The sequence below is a fragment of the Tenebrio molitor genome, chromosome 9 (genome assembly GCF_963966145.1).
Source record: "Tenebrio molitor chromosome 9, icTenMoli1.1, whole genome shotgun sequence".
In the NCBI taxonomy this organism is placed as follows: Eukaryota; Metazoa; Arthropoda; class Insecta; order Coleoptera; family Tenebrionidae; genus Tenebrio; species Tenebrio molitor.
In genome coordinates this window covers 12,946,859-12,962,987 of record NC_091054.1, presented here as the reverse complement: position 1 = coordinate 12,962,987, position 16,129 = coordinate 12,946,859, and the positions used below count along the sequence as shown (strand labels likewise).

At 38.2% G+C, this 16,129-nt stretch overlaps 1 protein-coding gene across 1 annotated transcript in view; it reads left to right on the top strand.

The window, feature by feature from the left end:
• Positions 1-10,600, top strand: part of LOC138138315 (transcription factor hamlet-like) — a 107,555-nt gene extending 96,955 nt beyond the window's left edge. Inside the window, 4 exon segments of the mRNA XM_069058153.1 lie at positions 1,878-1,980; positions 3,673-3,848; positions 3,851-4,047; positions 8,454-10,600. Of these exon segments, the coding sequence (XP_068914254.1) occupies positions 1,878-1,980; positions 3,673-3,848; positions 3,851-4,047; positions 8,454-10,040 (2,063 nt within the window). The 3' untranslated portion in view covers positions 10,041-10,600.
• Positions 10,601-16,129: the final 5,529 nt, after the last annotated feature.

Here is a 16,129-nt window from a genome sequence, read left to right as displayed (position 1 = left end):
TGCTCTGTCGTTGTTATTATTATCGTAGCAAATTTTTTTTACAGACCTGTGGCAGACTAATACTGTAATTATTTTGATAAGACCAATCTGTTTTTGAATTTGAAACATGTCTCTGTTTACCCAAGTTGATTTTTCTTAATCGCGTCAGATACACATCTATCGCTTCTAACACATATCTAATCAGTAAGGTTGAAGTAGTGATGAAAATTGGGCAAAGTAGCCAGCCGCACAATGCAGAAGACCACTACGTTCCTGAGTACGTAAACCGCCATGTTTTGTGTTTTTTCTTGCGATTTTCAAAAATTGTGTGTGAGTTGTAAGACGACACGTGACAGTTTTGAGGTCGGCCGGTATGAAAAATGAATCGCTCCTCACCCATCTTCCACCCATCACCTCTCAATTGTCCCCCAGCCTTCGCCAATTAGTCGAATTTATTCAGGAAATTTTTCTGGGCTTGCATCGAACCCACAACGATGACTCTGTGATTTATTTGCATTTGACCGTGCTTACAATTAAATTGAGCAGTCACTCATCGGTGCCGTAACGACTTAATGGTGTGTGTTACGACGATTGATTGCGTTACGTAAACGGCTTCACACCTCTGGTCGGTGGTGCAGTTTTAACGGCTGTTGGAAATTTCGAACACAATTCCCACACTGCGACTGTAATTCGGTTTTAATTTGAATTGTGTGCCGTATGGGACGGCGGCGAGGAGCACCTGTGCCGCCTCCGAACCAGAACGCAACCGTAACGTACTCAAGGGCTGGAACCGGGGACACCTGTTGGGAGGAAGGCGCCCTGCAAGGCGATAATTTAATCAACCCGTAAGGACACCACCGAGGGTGGGAATCCCCTTACTCAGGAAGATTCTCCAACCTTTGGAAAGGTTCTCTCATTTATCTGTCATTCCAAAAAATACAAATCCTAATATTTCGACTAAATCTGTGGTTTTTGGCATTTTGGTTCCCTCAGAAGTGAAATCTTTTGTATTATTCAAGTTACAGCTTTAGACTCGTAAAAAAACAAAATTTTTGAATTGAGCAAGTTGCTACAAGATATTTGTGATGTTCAAAACTTTTTGCAATAATCCAAAAATATACAAATTATTGAAAACCAAGAGTTACAAGAACTTTTAAGGAAAATCAAAATTCATGCAATTTTGATAATTTAAAATAAATCACCACTTCATTCAACAAAATGTGAATATTTTTTTGCCCTTAGGATGGTATTCTATTGGTTAAATTGGTTTTAAAAAAACTTCTCATTGAAACGTTAGGTACTCAACTTCGCCTCGGTCTTCAATCTCTGAGCTTACCACAAAAAGACTCACTTCTACTCTTAATGATATAATCTACTACTTTCCTATGTTCAGTAACTAGGTTTAAAAAAATGAAAAATGGTCAAATCGTAAATTTTGTTATAACTTTTGCTGATTCCAGGGGGTCAATCTGCCCCCACCCCGCCGCTCCACCGTAAAAACTCCCCGTTCCGCATAATGAGCACGTCGCGACTAAAACCGTTGATAATAAAATCACTTATCAATCGGAATCACGTGCGAGGGTTAAAACGAAATTACCCCCGACGTTGCCCCCTCTCACCGGAAACCTCCCACCAATCCCCAATTATACCATTACAATCGCCGTATCTTCGACGGGGTTGAAAAGAGACGCCAACATTCAACTATGACCCGCCAATGGGGTGGCAGGTGGAGGTGCAATATGCCACGGTGACTTGATATTTGTTGTTTAGTGTGTCTTGAGGTACCTGTGGATTGTAAATCGGGGGTGGCGCTCGCGACTCGATTTGGCGCGGACAATTCGAAAACGGAGTCTTCTCGGGGAGATTTTTGGCGGATTTTGACTGTGAGTTTGTTACAGCATCGCAGCATAGCGGCACTGTGGACGAGCGTGAAGACGACGAAGAGGACGAGTCCGAAACGCGCTGTTGCGTGTGTGACCAGCCGTTCAACGACGTAGATAAGTGAGTAAATATGGGGTTTAAAATAGCCCGCGAGGATTACGTCTACCTGTTCGATTAATAATTCAGCTAATCGGCCCAGTTCATGGAGCTCTTAATTAGTAATTACTCTGTTATCGTGGCTGTTTATCGGCCGGAATGTATGTTTGTGGCAACATTGGAAACGTGACGTGATGCTCCACTCCGTGTCCAATTTATTATTTATAAGTCTGCCATAGTAATGTTCCCCTGTTCATTATCTCTTTATATGGTTTTAATGTCCTCCCAGTAAATTATATCGGCCTAAGGGTAAATATTTGTTTGCTTGATGCCCACTTCATTTTTTCGCTGGTCGATGGGCCATTTACCAAACTAAATGAAGACCGATGGGCCTGATCCACAGATCAGAGCACCCCTTCACCGAGGCAAGAAATCAAAAAGAGTTTTCCAAAAAATGTAAGTCTTCGCATATAGTGGGAACGCGGAGGGGTTTTGACAAAAAACTATGTCTTCAAGGTCTTGATTACTACTGAAGAAACATCTAGTAGTTCCTAATCTACAGGTCAAAGCTTTAGTAAATTCTTCCAATGGTAACAATTTTTAGTTTTGAGTTATACAGTTTTCAAAAAATTAAAAAGCTAAAAAATATCAAAGAAATCAATACTCACTTCAGATTTATAAAAATAATGTTTAGAACACAGGAGATTTGTTTGCTCTTACATATTTTATTACTTATTTGTACAACGTTACCGGGATGTTGATAACAACGTATGTTTAGGTTATGCTGATTATAAAAGAGTTTTTGATAAAGAAAGATATCATACACTTATTAGAATTCTAAATCAGTACAACCTAAATCAACAGGATGTTAGGAAAATCGGAAATATTCATTGAAACTAGGACACTGATGTATGCTTAGATCCTAAAGCAATAGAGGAAATTAAAGTGCAAAGTGAGAAAAAGCATGTGTTGTTTGTCATCATATATTCTAAAAAAAAATCAGAAAGTAAGACATGTCTCTGTTGCCACTAGAGTGTCTGCTTCCTTTTCTCCTTGTTTTGGTATATGTAGAGATATGTGTTGGATTCTCTCATGGGCTGTGACCTTGGAAATATCTGCGCGAAGGCGGAGCGATAAACTAGTGAAAAATCTGTAAATGAAAACGGCGACTACGAATGACGATATTTTGCGCTCGGTTTGTAGGTCCTACTTGAGACAGTATTAGTCGTTTGCGCAGATATGACTCATAACCCATGAGAAAATCCAAGACCCCTAACAAATTTGAGACTTCTGGGGAAATGAAAAGTATTCAAGCAATTTACAAATTGCAATAAAAATAAAGACGCTTGATAATTTGGTTCCTGTTTTTGAAGAAATATTTTTTTGCGATTACAAATGGAATAATAAGTATGTAAAAGTGTGCCTGGATTTTGCTTGTATTCGTTGCGCCGGAAATATCGGCGAAATTCATAAACCAAGCAATTATCCCGACTTCCATAATAATGGGAATGACACCACGCGGTGTTGCCCTTCAATAATTCATTAATTGACATTTCGGAGTGTTATTGATGATCCATTACCGCCGCCTCCTCGCGTGTCTCCTCCCCATAATCGCAGCAGTGACATCGCCGGCAATCAAAGAGAAAAAACCCGTCACTCGTTCAAATTCGAGTGGGCCATTTGACGTGTCACTTCATCCATCAATCCGTTTTCCAGATTAGACGACCATCTCATCGTCAAGCACAACTACCGCAGGGATGAGTACCGGTGCGACCTTTGCCCCAAGGCCTACTCGCATCGCCCTTGCCTCATAAAGCACCGGGCGGTGATCCACGGCGAGCACAGGAAGTACCATTGCGAGAACTGCCCAAAGGTGAGGCTGTCGTTAGAGTGGAGCGCGGTCTGATTGTCGGATTCCAGATCTTCACCGACCCCAGTAATCTCCAGAGGCACATAAGGACCCATCACGTGGGCGCGCGATCCCATGCGTGTCCAGAATGCGGAAAGACGTTCGCCACGTCGTCGGGGCTTAAGCAGCACACGCATATACACTCGAGCGTGAAGCCTTTCCAGTGTGAGGTGTGCTTCAAGGTGAGGATTGTCAAATTCCGAAAAGAAACGCTCGCGACAGCTGAATGATAAAATGGCACAAGCGCTTTAACAAGCAATGTATCATTCGCGCTGTACGTTGTGTTGTGAAAAGCATTGTACCGTCATAAGTATATTTTTTCTCAATTGTTACAATCATTTCAAATTCAATGAATTATTTGATTCAAATGATTTGAAATATCAAAAATTAAAAACTACACTGGTATTTTTATTGAAAATCAACATAAACTATGTCATAACAGTCATAAACTTTTATAGATTTTTTTTCTTTGAAATCATTTTCCAATATACTTCTGGAAAAATGTCTGCACGACCATTGTGAGCCCGAAAGCACAGATTTCTGGTTTCTCATGCGATGTAAGGTTAGATATCTGATAGGCATATAAGAACATTTTGAAAATTGATAGTAGCCAGTTGAAGAGAGGGTGCCGAAGCAATTTCTAAAGAAGAACATTATTGAGCATCCTGGCGTAACCAAATATTTCTTGAAGAGGAAATCAAAGCTTATTTGAATGATTGTGTCTGTTTTTTCTTCGCCCAACATTTCAAAAAGTGAACAGTTTTCTTCAAGCTTAGTGGTCAGAATGGTCAGAATATGACCAAACTCCAGAATTGGTACAGATGTCACTATAATGGGTGCACGGCATCTTGCAAAAGACTGAGGATGGTACAGTTTTGATAAAATCTGGATCTACGTGCCAAATCTCCTCTTCCAAAGAAGACACAGGCGTCAGTTTTTGATTGATTACGTTCCAGAGGGTCAGAAGACTATCAGAGGGAAATATTTTGAAAATCTTTTGATCCAGTATTACATCCACCCAATTTTCAAAATGTACTAGAGGTATTTTCATATTTAGTGGCGGAAACAAAAGACTGAGAAATGTCACAAAATTGTATTGTCAGTGTCAAATTTCTCATAAACGCCGTAAAAAGGAATGTCTCGGTAAATTTAAATTTTCGCTAAATAGATTGAAAAAATAAATTCTCAGGAAACCAATTTTTGTCAGTGGTTCAAAAGGAAAAGTTATTCTCATATAATCAAACGTATTACAAATTATGTCTCTAGTTCGACGATGAATAACTTTCTTATTGCCAATTTGCTGCATTTCTGTCGAAATCACGAACGTCTTTGAGAAATTTGACACTGACAATATAAATTTGTGACATTTCTCGGTCTTTTGTTTCCGCCATCAAATATGAAAATATCTCTACTACAAGACTTGATTTTTTTTTTAATTCAAAGTGAGTCAAAAGTGACGAAGTAATCGCCACAATGGATTTTTTAAAGCAAGTGAACATCAAAAAACGTCAAAGATGGACTGACTGCATTTTAATATCTTTGGAACAAATTCGCAGGTCTTAAGGGAAATAATATTGAAAAGTTTTCTCAGATATGAATATTTTAAAGTTATTGTAAGAAATAAAGTGGACTACTTAGAGTTATTATCTATCAAAAAAGTTAAAAGAAAAACCACATGGAAGAAATTAGAATTTCAGCAGTAAAAAAGAAAACGTGAAGAATAAGTAAAATATATAAAGGTTTAGCCTTTGAAACCTTAGGCCCTTGGTGCAAAGAAGCCATCGATTTCATTAGTGTCATCGGAAACCGACTTATTGCGGAATCAGGCGATTCAAAATCAAAGAAATTCCTTTTTGAGAGGATTTCCCTTGCCATTCAACGTGGAAACGCTGCAAGCATTCGGGGCATTTTTTCAGATTCCGCATTATTATCGGAAATTTTTGTATTGTAAACCAAAAATGTTATGTACTTAAGTTGATTAATTATAGAATAAGGACGTCATTAAAAAAAAAATTAAAGACAAAGAAGTATAGAATATCTGACAAATGCGCAGAATGGAAAAAATTAAAATCGTTTGATGGTTTGATAAGATGGATGAAATATAGCTTGTGCAAGGGAATACAATAGAATTTAAGCAGTAAAAAAGAAGAATAAGTAAAATATATAAAAATAAGGACGTCATCGAAAAAAAATGTAAAGACAAAGAAGTATTATAGAAAATCTGACAAATGCACAGAAAAAAAAATAATTAAAATAGTTTGAAGGTTTGATAAGTACAAGATGGATGAAATATAGCTTGTGCAAGGGAATACAAGAGGTGATTAAATGGGTCATAACGAACCAATGTGACAGTAGAAAAACTAAAAAATAATATCCAAATTAAGTCTACATCAGACGTCATTTGCCTTTAAATTGAAAATAAGTAACAGTAAAATTTACAATAAAACAGCATCAAATTTTGTAAGTTTGGAGAATTTTTTTGATGCAGTATGCAGAGTCAGAAACACGATCGTTAAATTAAAGATTCAATGTTTTATTTTAAATAAAAAACGTTTCATCAACTCTGCAAAGATTATGGAACCACAAGTTTGATCAGCTTCGCTTTGACAATATTCTTAAAAAATGCACTGTAGTAGATAGAGAGTAATGAAGATCTCGAGTCAATACTTGAATTTAAGGAGGGTCTGAGAATATAGATGGTTTTGTTTGTTATTACATGTGTATTTGTACAACACTGATGCCGATAAGAACGTATATTTAAGTTTTGCTGATTGTGAAGAGAGATTTGGATAAAATATGATGTCATAATATTGATTAGTTTTCTAAAATCATTCTAATCCAAACCAACAGGATGTCAGAATAATCGGAAATATTTATAGGACCCAGAGCGTTGGTGTATGCTAACAGTTACATTTTAAAACAATTCAGGAAGTTGCAATTCGAGGTGGTATCGAACAAGAGGTGTGTTTTGTCTTCACTGCTGTTAAACGCAAAATGCTTCTTGAAGAGGTATTGAAGAAGAAGAAAGACATGACAGGTTTGCCATGAACTTCAGATGGTTATGTCAGGCCAAACGTATAGCCTGTTCACACATCAAAGATCCACCACCTGTTGACTTATTTTGGTTAAACATTAAACATTCCTAATTCGATAAAGTAACTGACGATGATACAAGTTGGCAGAACTGAAGCAACATTTTAATTGTGTCAAGTTGGCCCTTGTTTTCAGAAAAATAAAAATTTGATATCGTCATAAAAAGAAAAAAAAATGCCTCAATGGGATGTGCAGATTTTTTTTTTAAATAAATGTTGTTTGACATTAAAGTTGATGTTGAAAAAAATCAAAAGAGAACCTCTTTATTTTTGTTTACTTAAATCGGGTTTTTTTTGGGAGACATCCTATACAGGCTGTCCCAGAATGAACCAGCATAATTTTAACCACGAGTTACTGGCTTCATGTAGAACTCGGAAAAATATTTAAAAAATTCTGTACAAAAATAAAATGACATTTAATTTTTGAGGTACAATTTTTTTAATTGCTTTTAGTCTTCTGCGTTGTCCCTCGTAGGTAAAATTTTGGCACATATTTTATAAAAATGTACACCAATGCGGAGTAAGTTCTAGGAAATATGCTTTAAAACAGGAAACCGCATTGGTGTACATTTTATAAAATATGATATACAAGCGTGTATTTTTAAAATGTGCCGAAATTTTACCTAGAAGGTTGTAGGACAACGTAGAAGACTTAAAGCAAGTAAAAAAAATGTACCTCAAAAATTAAATGCCATTTTATTTTTTGACATTGTATTTTTTTCATATTTTTCCGAGTTTTACGTGAAGCCAGTACCTCGTGGTTAAAATTATGCTGGTTCATTCTGGGACAGCCAGTATAAACAGGACACAAAAGTAGTTTTGTGTATTACAGTCGATCAAGAAAGAAGATTTTGTTAAGGAAAATACATTATGTAATTCCGAAATTAACAGGTACCGGCATGGGGAAAAAATAAAATTCTACATCTTTCCAAAGTAAAATTGTTCGCTTTGTTGCATTAAGTCCGAGTTTTCACAATTTGTAATGTGCCAGTTCTAGATCTTGTTAATGTTGGATTAATCAACTGAAATTGTGATAAATTATATTTCTTTGTACATTCCAACGTTGGTAACACTCACTGATTATGAATTATTTTTGAAATGTGCAGTGATTTAAATATACACAATAACGAGATTTTCATTACCGATAGTTTGAATACGTTCGCTTATGCTGTCGATATTAGTAATAGATTCTCTATTATTCTGAATAATTTAGTGCAATTTAGCAATTCCGTACAATGCAACCACGACATACCTAATTTTTCCAACTTTATACTTTAAACAAAAATAAATATTTTCTTGTCAATATTAACAACCACTATCCATATATAAATTTGAAAGATACTAATGGCCTGAGAAAATTCCAATTATTCGTAAATGAAAGAATAGAAATTAAATTTTCACGTCCTCAAAAGAATCTTGTATATTAAACCAATTTGCTACGATTTTTAGAATAATTTTAAATGATTTATTAATATTAATTTTATTGTATTTTTCAGGCCTACACCCAATTCTCGAATCTGTGTCGTCACAAACGAATGCACGCCGACTGTCGCATGCAGATCAAATGCGTCAAGTGCGGTCAATCCTTCTCAACGGTCACATCTCTATCCAAACATAAACGCTTTTGTGATTCCACAACCCCGACCCCATCTCTATCCTCCCAACAGCAACTGCCCATGGGTAGCAACAACCCTTTTTCGATGTACAGACCTCCAGCCTGTCCCCTCCCGTTCTTCCCGACGCATTTCTCTCCTTACCCACAGATTTTCCATCCCTCGGGACCTCCTCCTCCTTTCATCAATCCTCTCCTGTTCAATCCTTTGCCCAAGCTCAAGACTGAAGAAGAAGGTTCACCGCCGAAGAAGCTGAGGACGATGAGCCCCGAGAGATTCTCGCCAGTTAAGGAGCGCTTCACACCGCCTCGAGTTCCATCGATTTCGGCGAAAATCAGTCCCCCGACTGCAGAAGAGGCGAATCTGACCCCTTCGCCGGCCAGACCTAACCACATCCTCCCCAATCCCAGGGACCAACTCAGCGTGCAGCAGCAAGCTAACGAAGAGGACTTTCCGAAAGACTTGTCGAGGAGTAGCGAGACCAAGACGCCGCAATCTGTCAGCAGCGAAGAGGGAGAACAGCCTTTGGATTTGAGTGTGGGGTGGAAGAAGTCGAGGATTGTTCCGCACGAGAAGCCGTTCATCAAGCACGAGATTCGAGACTTGATACCGAAGAAAGAAGAGAAGATCGAAGTTGTGGATTTGGAGGAAGAGAAGAAGGAAGTGATGTCGACGCCGCCGATGGCGTACCCCAGACCCATCCACCCCATGTTACTCGAAATGTACCGACCGAATTTCTCCAACTTCCAACCCCAAAACAACGACAGACTGCTGCCACCCTTCGGACCGCCCAGGTTTCCGTTTTTGAATTCGCTCCAACCCCATCGCATCGACTTGCTGAGGCCGGGCTTGCAGCTCGGCGGGGGTAAACCCTTCCACGACATGATCCAGCAGCAAGCCCAAGGGAAGATGAAGGACAGGTACGCCTGCAAGTTCTGCGGGAAGGTGTTCCCGCGCTCGGCCAACCTGACCAGACACTTGCGGACGCACACCGGGGAGCAGCCCTACAAGTGTCGCTACTGCGAGCGCTCCTTCAGCATCTCGAGCAACCTGCAGAGGCACGTCCGGAACATCCACAACAAAGAGAAACCCTTCAAGTGTCCGCTGTGCGAGCGCTGCTTCGGCCAGCAGACCAACCTGGACAGACACCTGAAGAAGCACGAGGCCGACGACGGCAGCGGCGGCGTGGCCGTCGCCGACTCCCCCGGCTCCAGCAACGAGAACGAGCGCGAGGACGCGTGCTTCGACGAGATCCGGTCGTTCATGGGCAAGGTGACGTACTCGGGGGACCCGTACAACCAGACCAGGATCTACACGCCCCCCTCGCACAACGTCATCGACGTCGTCGGCAAGGACGACGACGACTCGGAGACCTACTCCGAGGAGGCGCCGCTGGAGGAGTTCCCCTCGAACAAAATCGAAGACGAAGTGCTGAACAATAACGACCAGACTTTAAAAATTTCCACTTAGTGCGACTAGAACTGAATACCTGTGCTAATCAACGTAATTTAGAGTAGGTTAGTGTTATTTATTGTAAATACGAAGACTTGGAGTCAAAAACATTAACTTTTTAAAGTTCCTACACGAATTTTGTCAATTTTTGAGAACACTTTCTTATTGCACTGACTTAAGCAATTGTAGCACGTAATTCGCAATTTTTTTTCAACACTACTCAAATCTAAGATATCAAATAGTTGTAAGTTGTTCGTCTTGTAAATAGAGTGGTAAATTTTGTGTGATTTCCCATTGTTGTTTGTACATAATCTAGGACAATTCCATCATGTTTTTTGTTACTTATGATTTTTTTTTAATAACGGAAATTGTACTATAGTGAAATTTTTAAAATTATAATTTTAGGAGAGTCAAATTCAGCCAAAGTTACGATAATTTTTGTACAAAAACGTGTTTCAGTTTAGAATAATAAACGTACTAGTTTATAGTTTGTTACTAGTTTATACTCATTTAAATCACTCATATATTAGACACCTATATCACAATGTAAAATAAATTAATAAATTTATTACCAGACACTATAGTTTCTTCATCGCGAATCAACTGAACTGAAGCATTATTTAACGCCCTGTAATTACAATTCGCAGTGAAGATGGTCGCGATTATGGTATTTACGTTTCCACATAACAGATAGTTATTTTTATCGACACCTGTTAATTATACGGTGAAATGTATCTGTTTCATCAGTGATTTGATGTAACCACAAACGCAAAAACGAACACAGGAAACGCATATTTATGACGACAACGGCGACTTTCTGTTAAATGTTGAAAAGAGAACATGTAGTTCTCGCTTATCATTAACATAACTCCGATGAACTTCCTCTTGTCATAATTATTCAGCGGAATATTCGCAATCAGCGACTTGATAACTGTTTATTGTCTATAATTCATAATTCTGGCGACGATAACGTCGCAGAGAAAGTTATCGAGTGGGTTCGTTGTTTTTGGGGACAAATTGCCAGTTTTTCCGAGATGTCTCTGGTTTTTACATCTTGTTTACCAACAAGAATTGCCAAAATTGTCAGTTCTAGGAATATGACATTTAATATTAAATTATCACTTGCCGGAATTGGGTAGCAGTGTTTTAATAATTATCAGGAATTGTTCTGGGTAGAATTTTTAATAGACGTCAGCTGTAATAATTTAAATTTTTTATATCTTTGTTAGTCAGCATGTATTTTGTATTTCAGTTTGGGAAATGTGGCTCTCCACTTTCTAGTTTTTTTTTAACTTGTTCAAATTAATTGTGTGAAACTAAGATATTTATTATAGTGCGAAGAATTAACAACCAGAAATACAAATTGATACGTATCGAACAAGCAAGTTCTTCGACTATAATTTTTTTCATAATTTTTAATTAAACAATTAGTTGTAGTATATTATCACTCAGTAAATGTAGGTGTGTTACGAAATATAGAAACTAGAAACCATCTATAGATAATTAGAGAATGGACTTTGCAATGATCAATAATACATTCTTTATTGCTTAAGGGTGGTTACACTGGAAACATTACTGGAGGTGTTGGATTCTCTCATGGGTTGTGACTTTGGAAATATCTGCGCCAAGGCGGAGCGATAAACAAGTGAAAAATCTGTAAATTGACTATTATTAATCGTGTGAGCAAAATAAGGTTATGGCAAGGTAAATTAATTTCCAAAAAAAAGGAAATTTGAAACGAAATGTGCTGTTACACCAGGACAACGCTCCAGCTACCGGTTTTAAATATTGAAGCAACACACATACTTGCCAGATTTAGCCCCCAGTAATTACTAGGTACTTATTTGTGTAAATTTCAGTAAATGACGAAGGTAAAATGGTGATTCGAGACACAAACAAAAGAACTTTGTCTCCCAAAGACATGTTTGATCTAACTCTCACCCTCTAACTCCCAGAGTTAAGTCGGGTGAGTTTTCCTACTTAGAAATTTTCAAATTCTTGAATAATTTAATCTATATATATAAAACTGAATGTCTGTTTGTTTGTATATTTTGTATGGAAATCTACAGTTTTACTCCGATCTTGATGAAATTTTGTACACTTGATCTTAAAAACAAGAAGAAAATTACTGTCTACTTTAATTTTACAAAAACCAACCCCTACTACCATTTTCAACCCTGTTAAGAAAAAAAGACAGTTTTTTCGAGTTGGAAATACCCTCACCTTCGCCGCTTCACCCCTATTTCATCCTCTGAGTATATTGTCACCTTCGCCGCTTGACACCCACAAAAAGCAACCCCTATTATCATTCTTAAGGCTGTTAAGCACAAAAACAGTTTTTTCGAGTTGGAAATCGCGTTTGCATGATATGTTCAGGTGTTATAGTTACATTTGGTTGTTTATAAAAGTAGCAATTTCGCAAAATGTGTTTGAATGATTGTGTTTTACCGGAAGATGTCTTAAATGAAGCAGAACAAGCTTCAAATAGCTTAATACCGGAAAAATCAAAAGGCAGGTATCTGAAATCAAACGAGACAATCAAACAATAGGAGGATCTAAATAAGGTTACAACTGAAAATAAAAGTGTTATGTTGGCGTATTTTCATGAATTGGTAAGTGATCATAGTGTTAGTTTCTTCGTATTGATCTTTTTGTTTATATAGTCGAAGAAAAAAGTAGTCTACAGTAAAGTTTTAATTATTCGTCGTAAAAAGACAAACTTCATATTGAAATTACTGCGTTTATCATCACAATACATGAAAGTAGAAACATAATTTTAAAACATTCTGAAATTTGCGGGCGAAGCCGCGGGTAAAAGCTAGTAACTGAATAAATCTGGAACGGGCTAACAGCCAGTAATTTTTCGTCGATTTCTTGTTTGATACTTTATCGATTTATTTCGAAATTACGCTTTAATTACGCTCTTTAAGCCGTTCCACTGGACCGATTTAGTAATTTCTAAATGTTAAAAGCGATGATCCGGCCATCATCGCGCGTTTCATTTGTAATTTCCGGAGTTTCTGATCCGGTGCTACACTTTCGATAATTAATGTACCATTGAAGAGATCCTCATTATCCACCGCTGTCGCCATTTGTATTCTTCCGCGATTTTTAACGGAGTCGACTCGACAGCCCTCCAAATCTCCTCCGATTAATAAATACCACCAGGAACTCGATAAATCAAACGTAGGAGGTTTCGGGATGCTGAAAACACCAGATGAAGAGATTAGATCAGGAATGAAAAACAGTTGTGACACCCAAAACCGTGAAGAATAATGGTTTTCAAAGTGAATTTTTAATTGAATGGAGTGCTGCCCACTTTAATTACCGGTTACGATGGGCGTTAATTATCTTTCAATTATTTATTATTCATTTCCGTATTCGCCAAAAATGAGGTGCTGATGGTTGGATTAATCCAGTTAAAGGTCAACGCGATCTGTTGCCTACGAGGATTAGTCGACCCACTGGAAAGAAAACTGACCTAGACGACCGGATCGCACAGTCATTCTGGTCTGCTGAAGATTACTGTCATTCTCAAGTAAATTTCAGTTTTAATTAACCAATTAAGATCCAGCTAATTTATTCGACGCTGAAGCTACATATGTTACCTATTATATGTGAGGTTGTTCATGGTTTTACCTTTTTGTAGGTTATCGATATGATTGTGATCATGATCTGGTTGTTGCAACAATAAAAATAAAAAGTAACGTATGGGTTCATTTTTATGGTATTTAAAGTGGGGACAAAGAAATGCACAAGGTTCAAAATGGCAATGGAAATTGCTTAGGAAATTAGAAAAGCTTTCATGGTAGGTATTTTATATTTGTGGTTTTTTATTTTCGCCTTTTCGCTTATAGCCTCCCTGCCGCCGCCACTGGCTTGGACCCCGTCCGCACTCTTTTGTCTTGTATCTCGAGCATTTGCGCAACCACCGGAATGATACACTCTTGAAAGGGGCTCCGGTAGCTTGGTCGATGATGGATAGAGCGTTACGCACGCCGGTGGGTGGGGTGGGTGTAGTCACTTTCACCGCGGTAGCCCGACTTGCGTCACCAAGGCCATGTGACTATCACACCCAGCAAGGCACTCTAGATATCGAGTGGCGTTTCATCAGGACGACTGTCCTAGATAGTTTTTTTCGCGCCAGAACGGCCACTCGCCGGTGACTGTTTCCGGTCGACCGGAAACGGACCTTTTCGCGGAAACCTGAACCGCCGGCCAGTCATGCTCTTTTATTAAATGGGCTAAAAAGACTCTCTTCCTTATTGATTGTGTCCGTTTTTCTTCTATATTAATCATATTTTTGCGAAAAAAGCGATTGCTTAGGACAAACAATGCGAAATTAAGCGAGCGGCTTCCGGTTAATCGGTTAATTGACTGTTTGGTTGGATGGTGGGCTCCCTGGTGGTTACTGCGAATGGGTTTTTGTATAATGGATCTTGGAGTTTCTTCACTTTACATGTGGTTTTGCTTAACCGCAACTACAACTAGTGTGTCTAGTCGAAAGTGTGAGAATTTAATGAAACAATCTGATCGTCTGTAACAAACCGTATTGATTTCTTTTTTACTTTTATTCTTTTTTCCAAATTATGTGAAAGTCAAATACCTAATCTTTAAGCTATTTTCATGTTTTTACTTTTTGTACAGTGTTATTCTATAATACGATGAATATAAATAGAAAGAAAATATGTTAATAAAAATTTAAAAAGAAAAAACACCAGAACCTGGTTGATAACTATTAAATTTGCCTCAGAATGCGTCAGAATAATAAAATATTAAATGTTTGCTGTTTGTTCTTTGAAATGGTTAAAAATCTTGTTCTAGTGTTTAAAATTAAAAAAAAAACGACAGGAACTTCTGAGAAGAGAAGAATTTATCATATATGTATAATATTTTAAATTTTGCATTAATTTTATTATCAATATAGTTAATTTAAAAAAATTAATTACACGACGCTAACCATTTAATCTTTTTGAAACAACGACGAAATTCAAAAATAGAGTGGTTAGAGTGGGTTATAAATCCAGATTTTTGTGCAAATGGGTGCACTTCTGTAGAAGAAACACTTAACGACATTGCAAAACGTCGGCAATTTAAGACGGAAATTTGCTTAATTTTCCAAAGGTCCCTGACATTTCGTTTAATTCTTAAATTATGCTGACATCTTATTATGTCCATATTTCTGTGACTAATTAAATTTCCTCTTGTTAGTCCGGCGATATCTTCATAATTTTGCAATTCTCAGAGTTGCTGTCAACAGTTTATTCCTTCGGCGTGCCAGAGGCGATCACTAAATCTGCGCTCTGGAATATAAAATTTACCATTAACAATGAAATTTATCGCCGCGTCAATAACAATTCCCGCTATTAATTACTCCGGGCACAAGAACCAGCTGTCGTCATTGCTCAAACGTCCGCGTTTTCTTCCACGCAGTGTTTTTGAGCGGCGATTTTCCGGAAAGGCCAACCGGAGATCCTTCAAGCCTGGAAAACCAGGTCGCGGCGTCGACGAAATCCAACCAGATAATGAAACGCCTGCATAATGTCGTTGATTTGCATTGATTTGTAAAGGACTGTGTAAAATTCGCAGAAGATCGGCGGAACTCTCGAAATAACCGTTGATTAATCGCCGCAATTCTACTTAAATGGTAGCTGTTACGAATTTGATGGATGGTCTATCTCGTAATTTAGATCATTAGCCGGACTCCATCGGCGACGCTTCGATCTCCTCGATGGTGCGTCTTATCGGCCGAGGCGTAGGTGGTCAATGCTGATACGGTTATTGCCCTCGAGTCGCGCTACCTAACCTACCACTAGCCGAGCCAGCGCAAGTCTCCGCCAAGAATTTATTAGATCGACATCCGCTATGCCAAGGAATATGGTTTTTTCTGTTGTGTTGAAACCATCGGACGCGCTCACCACACGCGAAGATATATTGCCCAAGAGTAAATCGAAATGGTTAAGTGCTGCCGCGGAGGTATGGCCAAGGAAGATAAATGATGGGAGTGGAGTTTGCCGGAGTTGGTCAATACCGGATCTTACCGGGAAAGGGAGGGTTCGAGAAAATAAAAGGGATTGATTTTCAAAAAGAATCATTTTTTTAATTTT